The sequence below is a fragment of the Arvicanthis niloticus genome, chromosome 6 (genome assembly GCF_011762505.2).
Source record: "Arvicanthis niloticus isolate mArvNil1 chromosome 6, mArvNil1.pat.X, whole genome shotgun sequence".
Classification (NCBI taxonomy): Eukaryota; Metazoa; Chordata; class Mammalia; order Rodentia; family Muridae; genus Arvicanthis; species Arvicanthis niloticus.
In genome coordinates this window covers 88,584,759-88,610,845 of record NC_047663.1, presented here as the reverse complement: position 1 = coordinate 88,610,845, position 26,087 = coordinate 88,584,759, and the positions used below count along the sequence as shown (strand labels likewise).

Here is a 26,087-nt window from a genome sequence, read left to right as displayed (position 1 = left end):
AGGACCACAGACGCTGAGTACGTAGGTGACCTGAAGCAGTGAGTATGAAACACCACTGACCTTGTTTATAGCTCAGATTTGAGAACAGCACAATCAAAACCAACCAATGAAGACAGCAGAATATAGGCCACCATGTTGGCTGCCAGTCCCAGTCCCAAGGGAAGTGCCAGTGTCCATCAACTTACACAAATGGTGCACCATTTCTAGAACTTTCCAAATGAATCCCAGCACTTACCCGTTTATCTATCTCTCCATGCTGCAGCTGAACAAAGCGGGCACTGATAGCAGCTATGTAACTCTGTTGATTAGAAAACGCGACTCGTCCAGCTCCTTTTGGGTATTTGAGCTCTGGGTCAGTATCGATTCCAGCATAGCAGACACCTCCATACAGCCGATCCATTATCATTGCAAGCTCCACTAAAAGAAAGGAACAGAGACACTATCAGGAAAACTCATCTGCCTCACCGAACATCTCACCAAAGAAGTTTATGTGACCTCTGAGTATGGATCATTATAATCATTATTAAAATCAAAATCATTATTATAATAACTTTTCTGCTGGGTGACTGCTTAATTGCAAGCTGGCTGGTTTACAATGTGCTTTCTTAATTTTCACAATCCATGAAATAGGTAGTAATTTTCTGAGAAAACTGAGGCTCCAAGATGAATGGTCTGTCCGGGTGACAGGGCCAGGCCTGGAACCTAAGGTTTGTCTGCTTTGGCCTCACTGCTGTCATTTCTGTACTGGTTATCAAGGTATTGATTCCTATAAACTGAACATTAGAAAGTTAACTGGGAGGCTCTCTGGAAGGCCCTGCCCTCCTCCCCATCAAAGCCGTACCTTTGTTTACACATAGCTGTTCACTAACACATCTTACATTGGCTGCCCTTTCAGAAGACCCGTGTTTGATTCCCAGCACCCACATGGCAACTCACAACTGTCCAGTCCAAGGGGATCCAAAGCCCTTTCAGGACTCTGGGATCACTATACATACGTGGTGTACAAACATACAGGCAAGCAAAACACCCATTTGCATAAGATAAAAGTAAAATCTTAAAAAAAAAATTCAGCATAGGTACCTTGCATGGATGGGCAATACTTCTGCCAGAATATAATGACTAATAAATGAAAATCTCAGTGCCAGGCTTGGGAAACCTCCCTATGAGTTATTGATCAGTGATACCCTAGAGGTCTATTAAACAATACAGACCATCATCACTGCTCTTGAGTTGTCCATCATAACTAGATAGCAAATTGTATTGCAAAGAGACAGCATACTGTGGAGTACTGTGCTAGTTTCCATAGTACTAGAAGGTGCTATGAAGGCTGACTGATGGAGAAAAAGCATCAGTGGAATCACACTGCAGTGAACCTTGGATGCTACTGTATCAACCTGTCAGACAGCAGATGCTCACTGGTGCTCAGCAGCAGCACAAGGGTAAAGGGTAACCAACTGCTTTGGATTGGATTTGATGCCTTTGCACAGGAGGGAATTCATGCCTGGGACTGTACAGCTTAGGAGGTCATAGGCCCAAGGGGGACCTACCATTGCTGTCTTCCTAAGTGTTGTTAAACTGCCTCTCAAGGGTTTGTTTCTTTACATGAATTAGAGTTGGCCTCAACCTAGCCAGAGAGGCTTGGCTAGAGACTCAGAACTGGTCACAGAAAGGAGAACAAATGACTATTGAGTTTTTAGTCCTAAATGGGACATCTAACCATCTGTCCCCATAAGTTTCAGGAGACATCCCAGAAGAGGGGAACAGAAAGGATGTAAGAACATATGGGGAAGAGCACCAGGAAATGCCGCCTCCTGAGTATGACACAGCCACTGTACTCATGAAGTCACCACAGCTGTGGTAACATGCATATCATCAAGCCAACAAGACCAGACAGCAATTCCAGCAGACAGCACCAAGTGGACTCTATGGGACACACACACACACACACACACACAAACACACACACAAAAGAAAAAAAAAGAAGAAGAAGAAAAAAACCAACACAAAAGGAAAAGACATAAAGGGAGGAGGGGACTTGGTAGAGGTGCCTGGGGGAAGGTGGGTGGATAATTGTAGAAAATAATAAGACACTCTTTCAAAAACTTGAAATAGTGGATGTATTTTTTAAAAACATAAAACTTTATTTTAATCTCACTATCCTCTTAAACCTCAAGTTATTTAAGTCAAGTGGGGATGCAATTCCTTTGTAGTTATTCTAAAATCATTTGGGGCTGTAGTTGTATTAGGAACTCAGTAAACAGTGACTGAGGAATTGAGGACATGGGAGAGAAACCCTGCACATCTCAGCACAAAAGGCCTTTGGATTTCCTATAAACGACAATAACAATGACTAGCATTGTGGTACTACACTTAGGCACTCTGCATTAGTTATCTCATTTAATCTTCAACTCTATAAAGTAATGCACTTTTGATTCCATTTAACAGGTGAGAAAATTGAGAATTAGGAAATACATACATACATACATACATACATACATACATACATACAATCATAATTTGTCCAAGCACATTAATTCCAACCCAAATGCTTAGACACTAGAACTCTCTCTTTCACATTAACTCAAAGCTCATGAAGTGTTTCAGCTGAAGGTCTTTATAGCTCTCATATGCTAAAGATGCAGGGATTTCATTTGTTAACTATACCAGCTCGTAATGGTCGAGGAACGCCACCAACAAATATTGTTTTCCGTGGGTCAAGTGGCTGTGAGCCATCCATCACAAAGTCACTGTCACTGAGATTCCAGGGCCGGATCTGCACCTACAGAGTGTATAAACCAAAATGCTCACATCAAGAAAAGTTCAAAGTTAGTGCAGAGTATTTTACAATACCCCATCTTATCACAATCCAATAGGGCTATAAGACCAAAAGGCTTAGATGCAGAAGCTTTCCCTGCCTTTCATTCAGATTAAGAATATCCCATGAAGTGTTTACTTACTATAGGCCAAATCCCCGAACACATCACACATCCTTAACTGCCTACAAGTTAATTATTTTAACTGTTAATTAATTGTTTTCCCAGTTACCCAGACTTACAGGAGCTACATAATTTAAATTTAAATAAAATAGGACTCAGCATATTTCCAGAAAATGCAGACTTATTGCTGATACTAATGAATCTATTACATTGTTTCAAAACTATTGCAAAGTAAAAATATTGCTAATATTTGCAAAATATTTTTAAAGATTTATTTATTTTTATTGATTTAGGTGCTGGAAACTGAATCCAGGTCCTCTCCAAGGGCAGCAAGTGCTCTCAACCACCGAGCAGTGCTATGTTGCTAATGCTTTAGTGTCCATTAGCCTAACCGAGAATAATAAGCCAGGCCTGGTGGGGCAAGCCTGTACAGCCTCTGTACCAGTTTGACTTCTCCAGGGTCTGTGAGTGTGTCTTTAGCAATAAGGTCTTACCAACAAGATTTTGTGGGTAGCCAAGAACAATGACGATAGCCTGTATTAGTTTGGTGGTCTGTGAGGCCTCCAACTAACAACTCAAATGGAGGGGGAGGTGGTTGTCCCACAGCTGGAATTGGGCTTTTGTAAGGTAACCTATGGCTTCAGGCAGGAGGACTGTCCCTCTGTATAATGTAACTCTAATTCCTTCCTTATCACTATCTGTCACTCACACACACACACACACACACACACACACACACACACACACACACCTATAGAATAGTTTCAAAACTATTTCAAAATAAAAATATTGTTAATATTTGCAAAAAGTTTTAAAGATTCATTTAAATGTTTTAAAATTTAGTTTATTAATAAATATTTTAATAAATTCATTTTAATTAAAACTATATTTAAAGATTTATTTCCATATGCTTCCATATGGTTTTCAAACACCCTCAGTGTTAGCCTCCTCCAACCCCTCTTCTACTCTCTCCACATCCTCTTCCAGTTATACCTTCCCACTTGCAGCCTAGAAGGTGCTTTGTAGGCTGCTGGGGAAGAAAATCTGTCAGCAGTCTCACCCAGCCGTGAACCCTGTGAGCTACAAAACAACCCGCCTGGCAGATCTGCTCATCGGAACAGTAGTGGTATAAATGTTATGGAGTAAGCAATAGCTTTCTATTGCACTTACGGCCCGCTTCATGCATGGTACCATTGCCTGGGCCAACAAACTATAGCTGGGTAAGTCGTTGGGTAGAAGAGGGCAGCCTGTTTTGCTATTATTTTGCTTAAGGTACATAGTATTAAACTACCTTCTAAATATTTACCCTTATACATGTAGACTAAGCATATCTCACCGCTCATCAGAGAAGCTTCTTTATGCAGCAGATGGTGGTTAATACAGAGACTCACAATTGTTCGAAGTGCTGTGAATATGTGACTGTGAAGTGTTCGGGTAATGGGACATCTCTCTCACACGTCCTCACCCTCAAAAGGTTTAGAAAGAGGGGGTGGAAAGACTGTGAGAGCTGAGGTTGAGGAGGATGCTGGAAAATAGTGTCTTTACCAACTCACAGCAGCTGTGGTTGCCTGCACAAGATCAAGCCAGCCACTGCTCCAACATGGGGAGAGAGATGCTCACAGGGCCCCATCCTGGATGCTTTTGGCAGGTGTTGGCTACTAGGGAGGGACAATCAGTTTTTTCAGTAGTATGGCCCACTGTTGGTTGACCATGCTCTAGAGGATGGCTCTACACCATGCACACAGCACTACTTAGACTCAGGAAGTTACCAGAAGGAGGAGGAGGAAGATGGGGAGAAAGAGGAAGAGATGATATAGGTGGGAGAAAGATGTAGTGGAAGATACTTTCTAAAAGCTGGGGGGGGGGGTTGGTACCCATTGTATTCATTTGTGAAATTACCAAAGAATACATTATAAAACCTGTTATATTCAATTTTCAAACATACAGATTTAAGTAGAAATCTTAAGAAGTTTTCAAACAAAGCAAGTGAGTGGAGGCATAAACAAAGGGCGATTTTATGCTAACCGATACTCACTGGTTTATCCTTGATGGTTGGACTTGATACACACAGGTAGAGTTTTCCATCTTCCTCAATACATGCATCAATTAGAGCCTGGACAGAACTCTCATCTTGAAACAGCAGGAATGCATAGCCTGGGAAGGAAGAAACAGAATAGAAGACCTAAATGCTTTCCTGTCTTTGTCATACACTTAGGATAAAAAGCTGAGACTAAAATTAAGAAAGGGAAAAAGAATAGAAAATATAAAAAATTAAAACAACATTCCTACTAAAAGTCTGAACACATCAATACCTCATTTGAGTAGAATCTTTAGTAGAACAGAATTTTTAGTAGAATCTTAAGAGGTCACAGAAACACACACATTCCTCCTCTCTCCCTCCCTCCCTCCCTCCCTCCCTCCCTCTCCGTGTGTGTGTGTGTGTGTGTGTGTGTGTGTGTGTGTGTGTGTGTGTGTGATACATGAAGGTCAAGGGTTAACCTTCAGGAGCTGGCTATCCTGTTCACCACATGGGTCCAGGAGGACAGAACTCTGGTTGTCAGGTATGGCACAAGTACTGATCTTTCTCACCAGCTCTACTTGGTAGAATCTGGAATCATCTTGTAATGTGTTATTAAAATTGAATTAAAAGGTAGAAAAATTAAAAACATACTTAGAAAAATATAAATTTAACAACAGAAACTTTTAAAGTAAAACTAAACATTTATGAAAATGCTCAAAATTAGACAATCTGAGAATAAAATGTACTTCAATATTAGAATCTCAAGAATTACCTTTTGGTGGAAAATAAGATTTGCTCTCTGCTTTATGAGGCCAATCCACAATCAAAGGGCCAAAGCGACGGAAACTAGCTGTAATCTCGTCTAATGGAAAAACAACGAAAAGTAGTATTAGTTTTAGATGTTTTTTGTAATATAAAATCACTTTACTCTAATGAAGTCACAAATAAAAATATCCTGCAGCTAGAATAATGTGGTCACTCAAAGAAGTATGTGCCTAGTCCCAAAGTCTACTGAGCGTCTCTCTCAGTGGATGCCTGGCACTCAGGACACGCATGCTAGGGCTGGACAGCTTCACTTGGAGCGTCACGTTTTCACCGTCAATCACATTTTATTTTATACTTATCCGGCACAAAAAAGAGAGCAACAGGTAAAACCAGAACACAATTGGCTGTCTATGTCCTGCCATGACCCGTGCTCCCTCCATCTCCAACAGCAGTACAAAGAGCTCCTGCATGTACTCATCACTCAGGACTTGGCACATCTGCCTTCAACATCGTCATCTTTTTCCTCTTTCTTCCTCTAGTTAGATACATATATGAATAAATTCATCCATCTACAATCTTTTACTGATATTATGCTTTATAATTCCCAAATACTACCATTGCTATCAGTTCAGAGCAAGGCTGCTTTCTTTTATAACTCTATATGTAGCTTCCACATTCAAGTAACCAATACTGATTCAATTATTCTGCAGTGCTGAGACTCCACCTCCAAGACTCCACAGCACATGTTGTACTGTCACTTCCCTGAAGTGCTAGCCCTTCTTAGCTCTCCAAACTCATTCTCTACAGCAGTGGTTCTCAACCCGTGGGCCTCAGCCCCTTTCAGGGTCAAACAATCCTTTCACAGGAGTCACCTAAGACCATCTACATATCAGATATTTATATTACATAACAGTAACAAAATTACAGTTATGAAGCAGCAATAAAAAAATTTTATGATTGGGGGTTACTATAACCTGAGGAACTGTATTAAGGGATCACAGTACTAGGAAGGTACAGAACCACTGTTCTATAATAGGCTACCATAGATTACACTTAATCTTATAAATCTTATGTTAAAATCAGATTCCCAATGTGAGAGGGCTTAGAAGAGCCTTGGGTAGTTGACTGGGTTATGGAGGTAGAAGCCCCATAAGAGTATCAGTTTAGCACATTTATTAATATAAGGGGCCCCAAGGAGCTCCTTCATCACTTCTGTCAAGGTCTATTATCAAAAACTTGATCAGGCAAGGAGCTGCCTAATGCTTTGACCTTGAACTTCCCAACCCCCAGAACTATGAAAAGTTCCTGTTGTCTATGGTGTTTTCACCTAGCAGTGCCTTCATTTGGATCTGTATTCTGCTTCCTAACGACCACTTTCATGCTATGTATCCCAAACACAAACGATGCTGTGTCACTTCCTCATTAACTAGACACAATGATTCTGGTCACTGGCTTCTGCCTGGTTTCTCTACCAAGAAAGCATTTTCCTCTCTGTATCTGACTTGAACTTTGCAAGGAATACTGTGTTACCTACCAGCTCCTGCTGCCATCTCTTAGAAGGTGCCCACCAATAGATTGGTAACCACGGGGATGGCTGCCAAAGACTGATGATCTGTTGCCACTGTTCCGCCTACACTTGCTCATCTGTATTGCACAGCATGGAAGACCTCTCTTTTTCTTTTAGTTGTTTATTATATTTGTACACTTTACACAGCAGGTTAAAATATTCCAATTCCCTGTTTAATTATTTTCATTATCTATCTATCTATCTATCTATCTATCTATCTATCTATCTATCTACCTACCTACCTACCTATCATCTACTCACCCAACTATCTTCCCTCTGTCTCCTCTCTCCTTTCCTGAGTGGGCCACTGGGAGCTCTCAGAACCTTCTGACCTTTCCGTGTCATTTGCTCTTCCATACTTTGTGGCTCAGGAAGATATTCCATATCTTGTTTTCTTGCCTCACCTATAGAATCATGCCAACCTATAGAATGCTTTTTTAAAAATATAGCTTTGGTTCCTTTTAATAACAAAAAGGAATTCCATATGCTCATAACTAGAGGGTATTCATTATTTCCAAGTCTTCAGTAGACAAGGTTGGAAATAAATGAATATACATGCAAACAAATGTATTTATAACTATTTTATACCTATGTATTATAAAAGCAAGCAAACATATTTTGATATTTCCAATGCAACTCCAATATCTCATGGTTTTCCTAGCCTCATTCCTTCCTTCCCTTGTTTTAATCTCCCTCCAGCTATGAAACAGTGCAGTCTACTCTGCTCTACCTGTTTCTGCACTACAATTCAGCTCAAATGAGACTGGCTTGCAGGAAATTTCTGCTGGCTAACTTGGGAGTTGTATGGGTCCTTAGTCACTTTTTGTGAGAGAGATGAGTTAGATGGTGAGAAGAGAAGTAACCATATCCCTCATTAGGAGAGGGAGAGCCTCTGCTTGTGTGATGAGAAGCTGGGACCCTCTCAGCTCCAGTTTAAGAGGATTAAATCCAAATGCAACAAGCAAGGCTCTCTTGCCAGAGAAGAGGAACCAGCATTGAGGGCTCCTGGCCCCCTGTCAGGTGTTCTTCATGTTTCCAAGACTATGAGCAGCATTTGAACTCTGCTGCTTTAGGAGCGCTGTCATAGCACACAGCACACTGGTTACCTCACTTGCTTGGACTGCCCACGTACTAGTTCTGCTTTCATTTCAGGTACAAAGCTTACTCAACTTCAAATGATCTGCTTCTCATTCTACATCCCATAACATTATGTAATTTTGTTCTGCACAATTGTGTAGACTAGATTTTTTCAAGCTCTGCATTCTGAGGGTGGTATGGAGAATGGAAGTGAATGGAATTGAATTACAGCAATTTTATCAAGATATCTAACAAGTGTGTTTGTTATAACCGTCAACCTTCTAGAAGTCTGATAAACTTGATCTCAGTCTAAGTGACAAATGACTAAATATTTTTAGATCTGACAGACTTTTACAGAAATTGATTCTATGTTCTAGAACATGAATTGGTCTATTTCCATTTCCATTCAGGAAACCAAGATCAAAGAAACAAAGTACCCAAGGCTGTATAATTGCTGGATGGTCTGCCTCTGTGACTTTTATTACAGTTGCTGAAACCCAGAGACAAACTCAATATTACTGAATAACTAATCCAAGTCCTTGTATAGCTGGCTACTGACTCAAGTCTCAGCTCAAGTACTGCTTTCTTAAAGTGAGTTTCTTTAGCCATCCAATTTAAGAAGACTCCTTGCATGTTAGACACCATCAACTGTTTGCTCTCCAGCACTGTTCTCTGATACCTTCTCTTATGTTTGCATACTTTTGATACACCTTCTCCCATTAGAATGTAGATTCTACAAACAGGGCTCCTCTATCTTACTTATTTCTATAAATAAGCTGAAGAACAGTGCTGCTGTTTTTTAGAAACATGTTTGCTGAATGAATGAATATATATATTCATTTATATATAATATAAATAAATAAGCATATATATATATCACTTTGACGAGTCTCTTTGTTGTAGTATAACTACAGATTTTTAAAATGTTCACGCTTAATCTAAAATTTAAAAATTTGAAACAATGAAAGGTAGAAAAGAAACTTAAAAAAAAAAAAAAACCAACAATAAAACTGGAGAAAACAAAATATGGCAGTTAAGCCCATGTTGTCTACAATTGAATCCTTGGAAAATCTTCTCTGGGGTCTTTCCTCCTTTCCATTGTATTTGGCCCTCAGCTCATATTCACAGTCCTGCTCCTCCTCCTCTGACAACTAATCTTCTTAATGTAAGACGGCATTATGGCTTATTACCATAGGATACAGGACAAGAGAACAAGGTGAATGAGACTAAAGAGTCAGAGCCAGGTAAAACAGGGACCGTAACAACAGCAAACCCTAGATATAACTTCCCCATGGGCCACAGAGTGGCATGTGGCTCCAAACAGTCCGTCCTGAACATACCTTCATCAATGTCAGGAGGCAATCCACCCACAAACACCTTGCGAGAATATCGTTCCACTCTCTCCCCATTCTGGTGAGTGAAGCAGTGAGGTGAACCCAGACCACTATGAAGAGGTTGATCTCCACGGCCATCATCCAGGAATCCATCTTCCATCGGAAACAATGAAGACTGACCTGGAACAGAAAGCAGAGCAGAAAGCTAATAGAAAAGGCTCCTTGCTACTAACTATTACACACAGTAAAGACAACATGAGTTGATAGAACTACTGCTTTTATTTGTTCACTACAGGATCACTTATGCTCTTCAATTGTTATCACTTTAAGGTCTACTGCATCAGAGAGACTATATATGGTTAAACAGAGGGCTACTCAAGTATCCCACAGGGATACAGAAGCTTCAGAATGTGAAATGGAAGCCCAGTTAGAAGAGAGTACTCTTTTGAAACCAGCTGGCAGCAGACTGCACTGCCTTGGCAAGTGCCCCATGGCAACTTACACAAGGACATGGAATATTAAATTTAGCTATAAAATGCTTGTCACATAAACTGCTTTAATGGACCAAACTATGTAGTCTCTGCACACTTTCCTAAGAATGTACTTAAAGTGAGCAAGTCAATTTAAATGAGCACTCATTTTAGTTTACCTTAACTAATAGGATATAATCAAAGCCCACTTAATGTTGGTACCCAATTCAGCTTCTAGTCTTACAGTGTTTAAGATCTGAAGGTATGCTAGAGCTGAGTGATTATCAGCTTACCAAGGATGTCATCTGTTTTGAAAAGCTATTCTAAAAACTGAAATTCCAATCATCTGGAATACATAAAGTAGAAAGACTAGAAACACCAATGTGTATAAGTCTCCCCATACTTACCTGATAGGAAAATAGAAATGTCTATATTATAAGCAAAGCACAGAGGTGCAGATAGCGCATCTTTCAACCTTCAGCCCTGCTCAGGCTGTTATTTACTTCTAGGTGTTCTCTGAGGAACCGTTAATGGTACTCTAGAAGTCCCTTCCTTTATTGGAATGATCACAAGCCCTTTGGTTGCCACACTTGTAAGTCCCATTCCCAAGCATAGACAACAACAGTGCTTCTGCCACAAATTTATCCTTTATGCTATTAGTAAATTATGATTCATAATGAGATTACTTTCTGAATAGTCTTTTTTAAAATCACATTTTAAGTCTAAGTGACATAATGGTCTTATAAAATAGCAAAAGTATTACAGAGAAGAAAATTAAGTTTAGCTAGGAACATCTAAGAAACGAGTCTCTAAAATCCCGTTTTTTAAAGCATTTGTAGAATTACTCATTGATTCAGCTCATCATATTTTAAACTAAATACATATATCATGTTTACTTAGTAAAACAAGCTCATGTAAGTTACTTAAGTATAAATGACTCTCCAATTAATGAGATAATTTTTAGACAAGTAGAATGTCTACAGCTCCAACTACAACACAGAGATCCATATAGGTCAAACCCAGCCACTTCCCATCACTCCTTCCCCACAGAGATTATAAACTGGGTAAACCCAATTCTCTCCATATAGAACTGACACATTCAAAAGTGAGAAACATTGATGTTACCTCTCCTTCGCCCATAAGTCCTTGCTGCATGTCAAATGAGAAGAAAAACAAAACAAACAAACAAAAAACAACCTTTCAAACATTGTCAAAGAATCCACTGAGATTTCATCTATGAGCTTTGAAATGGAAAGATGGCCATACTCTTTACATTTCCTGGTCTATGTATCAAAAACCAAGGAACTAGACGGTGGTGGTCAGTTTCATGCATTTTTAAAAAGAACTTCAAAGACACTATAAATCTTTACTAAACCTCATTTGTTTTAAAGAAAGTCTTTGGCTGTAGTCAGCATCCAAGAGCGAAGACATTAGGAAGCTAAGGCTGTGTGTGACATGTCCATACCAAGTGCCACTATGTTCATTATATCTTCTCTCAGATTTCCATGTTAACAATTTAGTAATCATATCAATATTGAATTTATGACTTTTCACCATTACAGAATATATATTTATAGTATTTTATGTTCATTCCAAATAGAAGAAAATCATAACTAATGAAAATTTTAGGCAATTTATACATTGGCCTTAGGCAAATAAACAAATGACCCACAACCAACAAAAAGAAACCCTCCTACCCAGTCCCAAATGTTCAAAACTGAAGGTTTGGCATTCTGTCATCAAGTCAGTTGCAGTTCAAAGGAAGAGAAAAGGTAATTAATTGAATCTACAAGAAAGAGCATCAACTTTAGATCAAGAACATCTGAGGAAATGCTCTCTCCCTGAAATGAACTGGCACTGAAGGCTTATCCTGTTCTAGGGCCTTGGCATGGTTCAATAATTCCTAACCCTGTGGTCTTGCTAAGCACAGTGGCTAAAACAACCTGAGGTTTTGACCTCAAGGAACTAGTGACCATTTATGCCATAGGGTCACACAGAGTTTGTGATGCCAATGAGCCATGCCTATGGCTCCAGACCTCTCTTTACCCACTTTCATTTTCCATGGTTGCAGTTGCCAATGGTACATCTCAATTTGAAAATATCAAATGGAAAAAAAATACAGAAATATAATTGGTAAGTTCTGAGTAGCATTATGCAAGGTGGACTGAGTCATCCCTGTCCAGTGTGTTTCTGCTCTGTGCTACCTGCCTGTCAGTCACTTCAGAGATATTCTGATACCTGCCTGTCAGTCACTTCAGAGATATTCTGAGGAAGACTCTATTTATATAATCTCTATTACAGTGCATTTAAATTATCTTTCATTATTGTTGTTAATCTCTTACACACCTCATCTATAACTAAACTTTACTACAGGTGTGTATGTGTAAGAGAAAACACAATTTATAACACAGCCATTAGCCTTGGATGTCTCTATGAACACAATTCTACTGGCTATGTAGCATGTGCAACAGGGACAGAAGAGGAAGAATGCCTTGAAGTCAAGGTGGGGAGCAGGGAAGGAACCTAGGTGGGATCTTAAAAGAAACCTGGAGGAGCATCAGGATTGCCACGCCACAGGCAAGCGCTGCTATATTCAGGAGTATGGAACATGAGTGACATTTGGCTGGGGACTGGGTTGGGGACTGGGTTTAAAAAGAACACTGAGACAGGCTCTTCAGTTACATGTCACTCTAAAAACTGTCAGGACTTTCACTTTTAGTCCTTTAGATTCAATACAAATCAGTTTAACTCAGAACTACCAGGTAAGTATTTTTGCAAAATAAAATTAGTTTTCATATAAAAATACCTTTCTACCATTACTACATAGCTCTGGAGTCCACTGAACTGCTGGGATGAATGGCCTACAACAGTGCTAAGACTTCCCTCCAGGAAAGTCTGACAGGTACTCATTTCAGCAACTTCAAGGCTAGCTGGTAATGAGCTACTTTCCGACTTACCAGACAGAGGTTAACAAGTGACATCACAAAAGTGGGAGTCTGCCTGAGAACATTCTACTTAGATAACCACTTCAAAGACAAAGCAGTTCGAGAAAAGAATGACTTGGGAATCTGAGTTCTATCTTTAAAAGTAGATTGGTGTTACTTCAATTCCTGGGAAAACAGATATTGATTTAAAAGAATGGCTTTTAAAAGCTACTCAGACAACATGAAAACTCGCATGGCTCCCATTTAAAAAAATTAATGAAAACCAAAACCTTCAAGAATAATAAGAGCTACAGATAAATAATTAAAATAAAGTATCCACACAAATCTTCAAGTGTGAATTCTTTATTTATATACCACAAAATTAAGTGGTTAATATACAGGCATTTAGGGTTAAATTCTGGAATTAATGTTTGAAAACTAACCAGACACCTTTTCTCATATTAAGGGAAAATAGGATGTAGGGGTACAATATTTACAACTATAAAAACTTGAAAAAAAAAACAAAAAAATTGATGTAAACTAGTACTGAAAAATAATGATGTTTGGAACTCAAAAATGAGAATGTACTTTTTTATTTTGACTTATATTTTGGATGTGTGTGCATGTGAATTTTGACATGTGACATATATGGAAAAGTAAACAAATTGCATTTTGATGAACATGTCTATAAAACCAGATCCATGTGGTAACTGAGTGCTAAATGTTGCATCTTTATAGACACAAATATTCTAATGCTTCTCCTTCATTGACTCCAAGTTATGTTTGGAACACGCATTGTGATGACATACTTGTAACACAGACTTTCCTGGGGAAAATGTCACACAGATGTCTAATCTCATGATACAAAGTCTAACATATCATTTGATGCTTTGCAAACACTGAGGAAATGACAAAGGGGAACATTCACAATGACCAACATGTTTTTGAAAAGTTCTAGTTAAGTCAGCTGAAGTACACTCTGCTAAGAATTTTCTTTTCCCAAAATTACTAAGGGGCTGGCCAGTATGATTTTTTTTTTTTTTAAAGACACATGCTAGTTTTGCTAAGTAAATGCCTTCCCAGTCTTCATTAAGAGTAAAAATGAATACTATTTGTGTGTCTCTACTTTATTTTTATTGGGATTTGGGATTATAGAGTTGTTACTGATTTAATGTTCAGAATTAACAAGAGTCAAGAATAGTAAAGCATGCTTGAAAAATTGTGGTCATAAATGTCTATAACTTTTATTGATTAGTGCTTCATCTCTAAAGCACCTCTACAGGACTGCTTACAAATGGCTTTCATATAAGAATTCAGTCAAATTCCCTCTAGTAAAGTATCCCATTAGTCTTTGGGATAGAATTGCAAAGAAAGTACAGAATAATTGGTTTCTTTCTCTCTCTGCATGCCTTTCAGTATGAAGGTGAGTTACTATTTGTTTTTTAATATGCACCCCTTTTTCCTCACTTGAAAGTATCCATGCTAGAATATATTTATGAAAATAAAGCATTTATTATGTGACCCTTTATGACATGTGCAAATATTACTGTTTACATGTACCAGCACACACACACACAGATAAAATTCAAAGACCTGAAGCTTATAGTTATTTTGCAACTATGTCTACATCCAGTCCAACAAAGATGCAAAAATAATACTTTTAAGTGATTTTACAATTAGCCTCTAATTCAATAAAATCACTGTCAAAATTAATTTACACACATAACTGATAATTAAAATTTCCTATGTCACATTAGTTTGTTGGTACAGTAGCATTCAAAACTATACATCTTTACAGCCTCCTTTTTCTGATAGATTTCTGCCCACACTCAAGGTAAATAATCTTCCTGCTTCATTCTAAGAATCTATCATTAAGAGACATGACTTTGGTAGCCTTTAAAAGATTGGTCTCAACACTCCTTCTCTGGAACAAGCAAAGACCTGATGCTTCTAAATGAACAGACAACATCAGAGGAAAACAACTACACAAATAAGTCCAAACCCTACCATTCTTTTATTGTTCTGGATTTTCTTGTGCCCAAAGTTCATCTATCAAACAGTTAATTCTAAGTGCTAAAATAGTGGAGAATACAGAATTGAAAATAAAAATTAAAGGAAAAAATGACAGAACAAAAGTACAGACTTCTCTGTTTTAGCAGTGGTAGTGACTGGTTTCCTTTGATAAAATTAATCTTCAACACAGAGATAATACAATTAATCTTTCAGTCCACATTTAATTTAGTGCTTAGCTAAGTCCCACAGAAAAGCTCAGAGGTAAGTCTGCCTCACATTTAGCACTTTTACTTAACTGAAAAACTGAGTTTCAAGCTTAAGTTTTTGAACCATAAAATGTATGTGCTTATTACATAAAATTTACTAGTAAAAGACATTCATTATGGGTTGAAATTTTCCCACACCCACATTTCTATGATGAAGTCTTACCTTTAAGGACTTCAAAATATGATGGCTTTTGGAGACATGTTTTTTAAAGAGGTAAAGTTAAGTGAGGGCATTTGGTGACCTCATCTTACATGACCTCTGCCTTCTAAGAAGAAAACAGGATGCAGATGTATAAAAAGGTAGACCATGTAATGAGAAGCCATGTGTATACCAAGAATGTGTCTCAGAGAAATAGCTCTGAGCATTCCTTCATCTCAGACTTCTAGCCTCGAAAACCCACACAAAGTCACTTTTGGCCTCCACAAGTATGGGGAATAACTGTTATTTAAGTCCCATAGTCTGTGTGCTTATTACTGACCCTCAGCAGACTAATACACTAACATGGCACTCAAAAGGTAGCTAGAAAGCTTGGGCTTTTTCACACATTTATACCCAAGAATTCCCTCCAGAAAAAAAATAAAAACGAACCTTCTATAATTAACACAGAAGCAAGGTGTGTAATAACAGTCTGTAACAGTATTACCTAGGTTTAATTATTATTGGTTGAATAACAACGCTCATCTTTGAAGTCTCTAGTCCATGACGGTTACTGGATAGTATGAAAATGGATTTAAAGCAAAGCAAAACAAGAAGTCATGGGATCTACGGATGAGTGAGCCTTTTATCATTGTGCACACAACTTCCAGTGTTACCAAATCTAAACTACCCCAAACTGGAAAGGATTCTGCCCCACTCTTTTTATTTAGATAGGATTTAAACCCATTTCCTTGCTTGAAAATTTAAAAACAAGTTACATAATAAAAATCAGTCAAAATTAGAGTATTTGCATGGAAATGTGCAAGAGGAGGTGAGTAGCTTTTATTTCTAGTCCCAATGAAAGAGAAAAAGGCTCTGACTGTTGACACTCATGAGATAAAGCTCTGGAAGATGTAGAAACACGGCGTTTCATAGACAGAATCACTTCCGAAAAAGTCAGAATAAACTATGATGGCCAGTTTTGGTGACAAGATGACATGATATCAGGCTTTTAGTATCCATTTTAAAAGACAGTGAAAAGTTGAGGGAGGTACATTTAAAAGTAGTGGTTTGAGTTTTTTATCTCAATTACAAAAAAAAAAAAAAAGTGTTTTTACCTCAGGCAGATTTTACAGACTCATCTTAAATCCCTTGTTGTTGTTGCTCCCTTTTGTAAAATTTTACTGTTCATATCCTTAGCTTTAAAAAAATGAATGATTTTAGTTTGACTTCCTATGTGTTTGGTATGATGATAAGTGATTTAGCTATATTTATTTAATCTTTACCTGCGAGATGGGAGGTTTCCATAATTCTGAGTTTGTCTACATTAAGCACATTTATTCCCATATGTTAGATTTCAAAGATAAATACATCTAAAATCTGACCTAAGAACAAAGCTACTAATGCATCAGTGTGGTAAGATCGGTTTATTATAGAAGTGGTCCATTCACAAGATTGTTTCATAAAAATGGCTGAAGAAATAGCCAACACCTACACCTAAGTCAATGTGATGAGGTCTCACTGTCCTTTTCTAAAAGCCTCTGATGTAAGTAATCTTTTAAAACTAGTTTACTTTATATTTTAATTATGTGTATTAGTTTATGCACATGAGTACAGGTGCCTGAGGATGCCAGAGGTATTGGATCTCCCTGGAGTTGGAGTAACAAGTAGTTTTGAGCCCTGGGTCCTCTGCAGTGACAGTATGCATTCTTAACCACTAAGCCATCTCTCTTGCTCTCGCTTAAACAGTCTTCTAGCATATTTGAGTTTAATCCTGGAGAATGAAGAAGTCTTACAGTTCCGCTATCTGGTCTAACCACAAGTTTCATTCTTCACTACAAATGAAGAAATCAGCATCTGGTCCTACTGGTTTCCTACTAAAAACTAACTCTAGGTCACATCTGACAAAACCTAGTTTGTTGGGCCCTCTGAAGCTACACACTATACCTGAGACCATGGTAATCATGACCTCGCACACTTGGGTCTGGCTTAAGGAGCCAGAGTTGTTGTTGTTGTTGTTGTTGTTGTTGTTGTTTCTTCTTCTTCTTCTTCTTCTTCTTCTTCTTCTTCTTCTTCTTCTTCTTCTTCTTCTTCTTCTTCTTCTTCCTTCTTCCTTCTTCCTTCTTCCTTCTTCCTTCTTCTTCTTAAATAACTTTTTAGTTTTCTTCATCTTTATATCTTTCAGTTTGAGATGATATTAATATTAACCCCAGTCAGTATACTTTTATAATAAATAAAAATTCTATATAAGAAACAATGAAAATGAAGTATCTGGCCTCCCTCTATTGTCTATGAACCAACACAATTTCAAAACATAAATACTTAGGGGGGGGAAGCCATCTTTATTATTTTTCCTTTTCCCTTCTACCAAATAAGAGTCACTGAAAATTAACTATTCATAAAAGATAAATATTAATGTGAAAAAGAAAGGTATAACAAAAGAATTTAAAAATGTAAATGTGTTGATCTTTAAGGAAAAGCTACTAGGGAGTTTTCCACACTTCACAAAGATGAGTTCCAAAGGCAACTGATCCAACTAAACAACTTCATGAGGTAATTAACACAAATAAAAGTCAACCATTTTGCCTGGGATCACTCAGCCATATCCCAAATCTCAGCTCACCATAATTTCCAGTACATGGACCTGAGCATGGATCTAGTTTACAGGAAAAGGTAGCATTGCTCTGTGGATGGGATGTCCCCTTATGCCATCATCATTAAGTGGTAGGTTGGTAGGTTTTAGCTTAGATACTGTTGTGCTACTGTGTTATATCATGAGCATATTATGATGGTTTCTGCTAGAATAGTATAGTGGCATTATTTTATTGAAGATGACGATGACGATGATAAATTTCTGGCACTGAGCGAAAGGAGACTCAACTTTGACCAAAAAGTGAGGTTTTAATGTACTATACAGCTTCCAGAAGGGCTACTGGGCCTAGCACCTCTCATTCATTTGGGCTCTTGTTGACTTTTTGGGCGTGGCTAAGAAACCTGTAGTCTACATAGGTCACTATTTTCAAGTAGTAACCAAAAGGAGACCTAATTATAATAATCATTTTCAATCCCTCGCTTAGCATGTGAAACAGACAAGGTAGTTTTTTGCTGTTTCTGTTTGCTTGATGAATGATGAAAATACAGCAAAAATAATTCTTGGACAGAGATATGAACAGAGATTTGAAAGTAACAGAAATTTGGGGGGGAAAAAACCTCTCAGGAACTGGAAATATGGCTCAGTGGTTAAGGGTGATTCCTGATCTTTCAGAGGACCTGAGTTCAGTTCCCAGCAGCTCACAACAGCCTGTAGCTTCAGCTCCAAGGAATCCAATGCCCTTTCTGACCTCCACAGGAACCCACACACATGGGACATATACTCATACACACAAATACACATAATAAATCTTAAAAACACATACATTAGCAAATAAAAATTTTTTCTGTATTCTACTTATTCTAAACTGTGATACCAAAAATATCTATGCATTTTAAAGTTCTTTAATTCTGTGAGTAGTTGCCTTTGCCTTCCCTGTGACCTTTAACATTCTTCTGGTATGCACACATAAAAGCAAGATTTGTGGGCACATTACTGGTGTTTAGGTCAGGGAAGGAGACTATGGAAGGAACTATAAAGGCTAATACATCTCTCTTCGTGCTCTCCTTGATGGTAAATAATGAATGGCCTTCTCTTTGGAGCATAAAGCACTGTGTTTCTTTATGAAAGGGCTGCCTCTTTCAGGTTCTAAGTTTCTGGTTACCATCTCTTTTCATTTGCTCTACTGAAGCTAACTAGTATTTGATGATGGTGGTCTGTCATTATGGGGTTCACACCCACTCTTCATTAATTTCAGAATGGAGAATCAAGTGACTCACAGCATTTTTAGAGAAAAGTTTCTATCACAATTTTTATGGACAAAAGTTACTGTTAAAATAGGTGATTAACAGCAATCAATAAGTGTCACTGCAGAGCAAATGAGTGCCACCTTTGCACTTGTTGAAGCATAAATACTATATTTTCTTAACCTAATACTAACTTTAGGTTTGTGTACTTCACTAGGGCAAATCAATTATCACTTACCATTAATAAGCAGAGAACTATCGGATCCTGGGTATGAATAGTTTAGACGACCTGAAGGTAAAAGAAGGCCGTTTGTTACTAATTTTTTTTCATAGATAGTTTAAACTTATTCAATAACAGAGCAGAGTTGGTGGCTTCTAATATGCAAAATATTTACAAATCTGCATTATGGGACATGAGTTTGTTGTTCTAAGGAACATGGCTAATGAGAGGATGTGTCAAACACTGATGCACTGAAGTCTGAAGGTGATAAAGTGTCTCTCATATTTAACTACTTATAACATATGAACTACCTAACTATTAAGGTCGTTGTCATTTTCAAATCACCACCCAAAATATGTTCCTCTATACCACTGTGTTCCAACATCAATCTATTAAAACAATCTTGAAATTTTATGCCCTGTAAGTATGCAATATTTTTCAGTTATTTGTGTTGGTTGTTACCCTTTTTAAAGGATGCAATTAACTACAATATTTTCTTTTTCCTTAGGAAAAAGACTTTCACAGGTAAAGAATTTGAGTTTTGGGCCATGCAAAGTGAGCACTCAATAACTGCCCTGGTCCCTCAGCTTCTGAGTTTGAAATGGTTCCTAAATTTTGAAGCTAAAATCACCATTTAAGCTATTCCCCAAAAATAACTTGTGAAAGTATTCAAAGTGCTGGATGAACTATCTCCCAAACTGGCAAGGGAAGGCAATGTAATTTCTCTGCCTTTAAGAAATTGTATTTCTGTTCTTTGAAGCTCTTCTGCATGTAGAGTGAGCTATCTAGACCACAGATCCTCATTGAATACATCTACGTACACACTAAGTTATAAAGTAAACATCGTTGTGGCAACATTTTAAAGTCTCCATACTCCATGTACCCATTTTTACCAATCTTCAAAATAAGAAAAAGGAAAGAAAATGGTGGAGAGCCTCAGCAGGTTCAGCAAGGGCTGAAAAACCTGGCCGCTAATTCTCTACTATGGTCAGGAGTAGCTGCCAGTATCTAACTGACTCTGAAGTACAAAGGTTCCTTTAGGAGAGAGCACAGAGCTCTGACCTCAGAGCAGTGAGGCTTATGGCTGTGGAAAAGCAGAGAAGAGGCAGAGATTCTGCCAAGCCTTCAGGCTGGCACAGGCCTTCTCTAAATGCCAGCAAGACTCCACTCAGTTCAGAGAGCACTCTGGGAACCAGAGCTAATGTGGTCCCATCACTCCAACACAACGTACAAACAACTCTTAAGAAGGAAGTTTCAATGTGAGACTCTTGTCTTTGAAAGGAACTCACAAGAATGCCCCATGTCAGGAAAAAAGCATGTTCTTTGCTGCCAGAATCTGTAACTAACCTGTATCCCAAACCTTGGCTCCAACATGATCACACCACAACTGATTTAAACTTTGCAACCAATTTAAAAATCAAATAAACGGACTTTCTAAGATAAAATTAACTGCTCTCATTAAGATTTCAGCTTATTGCTATTTAGGGAGTGAATAGAGAAATGGAACTAGGGAAAAAGTGAAACCTGATTTTGATACTTCAACTTCTGCCTAAATATATTTTGCTTCTTTACTGTTGATATGTGCAATTCAAGTACTTAACTCTGGTAAATGCCACTGGAGCTGATTTAACTACAGCCCGGATTCTACTCATGTCACAGCATACTTTAAAAAAACAAACAAACAAAAAAACGGACCTGAGATGGGTGAAACAGGAGCATGACATGAACCACTAAACCTTCGGAGCAGCCTCACCTGATCTCCTTTAATGAAACATGTCTAGATTTTGTTACTATGTAATCCTCTAAGCAAATGAGTTCACAGGAGCTATTAAAACAGCTTTCTTTCACCATCAAACATGTTTTAAAAGATGAACTAAGAAGATAATATGTAAATAAAAGCATTTATATTGATTACAGTTAAGGGCTGAGAAGAGCTATCTGAATTTCTGAGGACGTGCTGTCATTCCTTTGGTGCTGGCACTGGAGTTGAAGCTGGGGCTGTTCCACATGAGCCTTGTCTTTGGGCTAAGAAAGGCTACAGACAACAAGGGAATCCAAGTGACAGATTACCACACTGGCTGGCCCGACTGAACAAAGTTCAATCTTACCAGAAACACATCTTCTGGGTATTTTGTTTGTTTGTCTGTTTGTTTTGTTTTTCAAGACAGGGTTTCTCTGTGTAGCCCTGGCTGTCCTGGAACTCACTCTGTAAACGAGGCTGGCCTCAAACTCAGAAATCCACCTGCCTCTGCCTCCCAAGTGCTGGGATTAAAGGCGTGTGCCACTGCTGTGGGTATTTTTGAAGAACTGAGAAATATTTTGACTTTACAGATACAAAAATTTGGCTCAGCTCAGGTGTGTACCTACTTTTAGGTCAGTGATATTTCACAGCTGGTCTGCCCCTTAGCTTTCTACCCTGCATCCAAGATACAGCATGACACAGGGAGCCACTGTCAGCATCATCCCAGCTGGAACACTAACTGTGAGCCTTTAATGGCTTTAACTTGCCTTCTGATAAGGTTACTGCAAGCACCAGCTGTGACCCTCAGAGGCCCATATAATATACATGTGATCTCCTCCTCAAACAGTCAACAATTCTTCCCTGAAGATCTTTTTTAAAATTCACAGCAAAAGTTAGCTCCAGAGTGGTACGATTGTTTTAAGTGATGAATCTAAATAAGCATTTCATTAACACCAAAGAATCATGGTTCATATTACTTTTACTCTTACCGTTCAGAGAAGTGTGTAACAACACGCATCCATACACACCTACTGACGCAGACTCACGGTAGCTTTACTATCCTAAGGTTTCTCAGTTCGTCCATTCATTCTGTCTTATCACCCAAATCTCGGATCTTTTTGCTAATTTCATAGCTTTCCCTTTACTAGGAAATCATTTGGCTGAAATCAGAGAACCAAGCCTTATCAAAATGGCTCTTTCATTTACTGGGGATTTATGGTTCTTCTATGTCTTTTCTAGAGCTTGACAGCTCATTTCTTTTAGTATCAAATAATATTACACTGTTTGTATGGAACTACTAAAGGATATTTTGAATACTTCTAAGTATGACAGTTATTAGTTAACCTGTTAGAAACATCTCTGCTGGTTTTTGTTAAGGATACAAGCTTTTTGAGGAGCTTTTTCAGACATTTTCAGGGCCATCTTCTTCTTCAAGACACGTTTCCCAAAATGGAAACCTCTTTTTAAATTAGCTCTCTAAATTCTAGCCACAGCAATAGCCAGTCTTACGTAACCATTTCAGCTAGTGGATAAATTTCTCTTATCTCCTTTATATAATAAATGATCTTTCAAACTAAAACATTTAAAAAAACTAAAACTAAAACTAAAACACAGCCCTACATTTCCTGTTTGGGCACCAGAAAACAATGAGTTCATTCTACTGAACTTAAAACATTAAGTATTTCATAATGAGTAAAGGATAAAATAAAAAATAATTGAGACAGGTGAGCATAAATATAATCCAGTACCTGTGGTCTTGCTGCGTTGATTTTTTGATAACTCATCTATCTGTAAATATGTTTTTGTACATTTAAATTTTAGTTTCTGAAGGAGAAAGGATGACATTAGGATTTTAAGCAAATGAACGTATTTGATGGCTAAAATCCAATCCCTGAAGGCTTTTGCTATTGTGTCGCAGACATAAAAAACCACCACCTGATCAGCACTCCCCCTCTTAAAGGACACTATCGCCAGAAATGCAATGTGTCTCTGGAGACAGCGATGGCATTTGGAGCCAAAGCCTAGCACATCTCATACAAAGACCAGAGGCTATATTTGTAGACACTATTCAACCTAGCCAAATATAGGCAACTGATACAGTGTGACTCTGGGGAACAGCATTACCAAATTCTACAGCTAGAGAAGGTCTGTGTACCAACTTGACAGTTCCATGCTGAGCATCGGTTAGTTGGAAAGAACCACTGTTTAGCAAATGGATGGACTTAAGAGTTAGTAAGAAGAGTATAACAGTATGTACTAATACATTCCTTTAGGACTAAGCAAGTTCATCAAGGAGATAAAAGGTAATGCTCTATTTTATTAGTAATAAATATCCAGGTTACTTTCATAATTAAAATTTATTTTCCAAGGAGAAATGCAGACATTATTGTTGCAGATGATTCATCAGGAAGTGATAATAATAAAAGCATATACTTCAAACACAAACAATGAAAACTATCAAGATGTTCTACAGTACCCCTGGATATCATGCTATGATCTTCTGTTCTTCATAGTCAATTTGTGACATGGTAAAAGTCAACTTATATAAGAAATAACAGCTTTGCTGTCTAGAACATAGCCAATGTAGACCTATATAATCCTAAGCAGCAAACAGAATTTCATTTCTAAGTTATTTTTTTAATTGGCTCAAGCTAGACTAACCTAGATACTCCAAAAGAAAAGGAGGCGTTTTCAGTGACCCACACTAAAATTTCCATACTTCCATACATATACACATACGCATATATGTTTGTATATGAAGATACATTGTAGTAGTTGTTTAAGAAAAACTCTGAGAGTGATAATTTTATTCAGTTCACATTTAAATCAAAGCTATACTGTCACAAATTCTGATTAAAGTTAACAGATGGCCTTTATACACTTTTGTTTTTAATCAACACTGCCTGGTACTTGTAGCAAGATGGTGCTATGGATACTTGGTCAACATATAGCAAAGGCTAAAGGCCCAGTATAAATTCACTGGTTATGATACCAACTTTGTATTTACACAAATGCTGAACCAATGTCAGTGTGACCTAATGCAATGTACTCGATATGCTCTGTACCTTATGATAAGAAGACTGCTTAATAATCAAAGTCCATAACCCTTTCTTGGTCTCGTGATCTACCTGTCCTGTAACCAAATGTTTATAGCATTTCTATGTAAAATCACAAAGGAAGAACTGGCACTGATGCCAGCTACAGATTCTTGCTCTTTCTAAAGACTCATTTAAACAGAGTTAAAGCTAAACAAAAGCCTCATAGTCCTATGAGATGGATGTGGCCATTAGTGTGAGAGCCAGGAGAAATCCTTACACTTGTGCTCTTTCTTATCTGTCCACAGAGCCATTTCCCTACCCTTACAAAACCCACCAGGCGTCCAGATCTGCTAACTCCTCACCTCTATATCTGGTTACTTCCTCTGTGGAATGCCCTCCTCTCTCTGAGCTGAAATGGCTTACCACTCAAGCTCTACCTCCATTCCTCTACCATCCCTTGCCCCGCTGCTATAGGCAGGTCCCTATTGGCCTTATTTCCTATGGAAGTCTTCCCAATTTCATTGCACCCACACTCTGGTTTACTCTGTGTGGCAGCACTTCTCATACAAGGTTACTGATTGTCTTAGCTTCATTTCCTGTTGCTGTGATAAAATATTACTGACAGGAACTTAGGGAAGAAAGGTGTTATTTTGCTCACAATTCTAGATTACAACCCATCATTGTGGAGAAATCAAGGCAGCAAGAACTTTAAGTACATCCATAGTCAAAGGCAGCCAGAGAATGAAAGCATGCATGCTTCCTAGTGCTCAGTTAATTCTCTCCCGTTCACTCAGACCAGGGCCCAGCCCATTAAAATGCAGGATCTCATTCAGGATATAGGTCTTCCTACTTCCGTTAACTCAAGTAACAATCACACACAGGCCAAACTAATTGCTCATTGGTCCTCCCTTCACAGGTGATTCTGGTTGTGTCAAGCTATCAATCAAAACTGTCACACTTCTTCTGAAGCTATCTCTTCCTCTATGGCAGCAAACTTTTTGAAAACAGACTTATAGTCTTGGATTACAGAACCCAAGCACAGAAAAGTACTCAGTAATCAGCTGCTGGATGAATGGGGGGGGGGGGACACAAGGTGGTGATGTCTCTGCCTTAGAAGATACAGGAAAAAGGATAAAATCACAGTCTGTAATTTACTTCATATTGTTGAATATTAGGAACACAAAGGTCCGTATTTCCATTTATAGGCATTGTGAGAGAGTCCTAAAATAACCTCTGCATAGTGATAAAACCCCACTACCCCTACTGTGTAGTAGTAGTTCAGCAACTAACAGCAATTCCTTCCCTGTCTCCAACAATGGCCAAGGATAAGCAATGATTTTCCACCTTCACGAGAAAGGACACCAGGCAGTTTCTTCTGTCTAATAATTACTAAACTGGAATTTTAGAGAAGGCAATAATAATCCAGGGAACTTTTGGCTTCAGGGAATTAGGAGTTTACTAGTATCTTTGGTTGTAAACAGGGATATACATCTTTTCTGAGAAAAAAGAGAAGACAAAACTCAAGCACCACCTTTTATTATAACTAGCACAGTAGCAGGATTTCAGGGAAGGGAAACATCAAAACTCACCTTCAGTGACAAGTAGTAATATAAACAAGGGGCACCTTTTTGTACCCAAACCTCAAATTCCAATTTTAAATTGTAATAGGACAGTGGAAAACAAGATTGTAAAAACCAATGTAATACATTTTTACAGAATGAAAGACTACCCGACTGTAATTCA

General features: G+C 38.1%; 1 protein-coding gene across 4 annotated transcripts in view; it reads right to left on the bottom strand.

Annotated features, from left to right (window-relative positions):
- The window catches only part of Cpeb4 (cytoplasmic polyadenylation element binding protein 4), a 63,593-nt gene that overhangs the window by 5,126 nt on the left and 32,380 nt on the right, over nt 1-26,087 (bottom strand). The window contains exons 3-9 of one of the 4 annotated variants that reach the window (XM_034504898.2): nt 19,584-19,634; nt 11,295-11,318; nt 9,706-9,879; nt 5,729-5,818; nt 4,972-5,090; nt 2,665-2,779; nt 236-417 (exon numbers count right to left, since the gene is read on the bottom strand). In XM_034504898.2, the coding sequence (XP_034360789.1) occupies nt 236-417; nt 2,665-2,779; nt 4,972-5,090; nt 5,729-5,818; nt 9,706-9,879; nt 11,295-11,318; nt 19,584-19,634 (755 nt within the window). The remainder of the gene's footprint in view (nt 1-235; nt 418-2,664; nt 2,780-4,971; nt 5,091-5,728; nt 5,819-9,705; nt 9,880-11,294; nt 11,319-19,583; nt 19,635-26,087) is intronic. The other 3 variants (XM_034504899.2, XM_034504900.2, XM_034504901.2) reach the window with 3 other exon arrangements.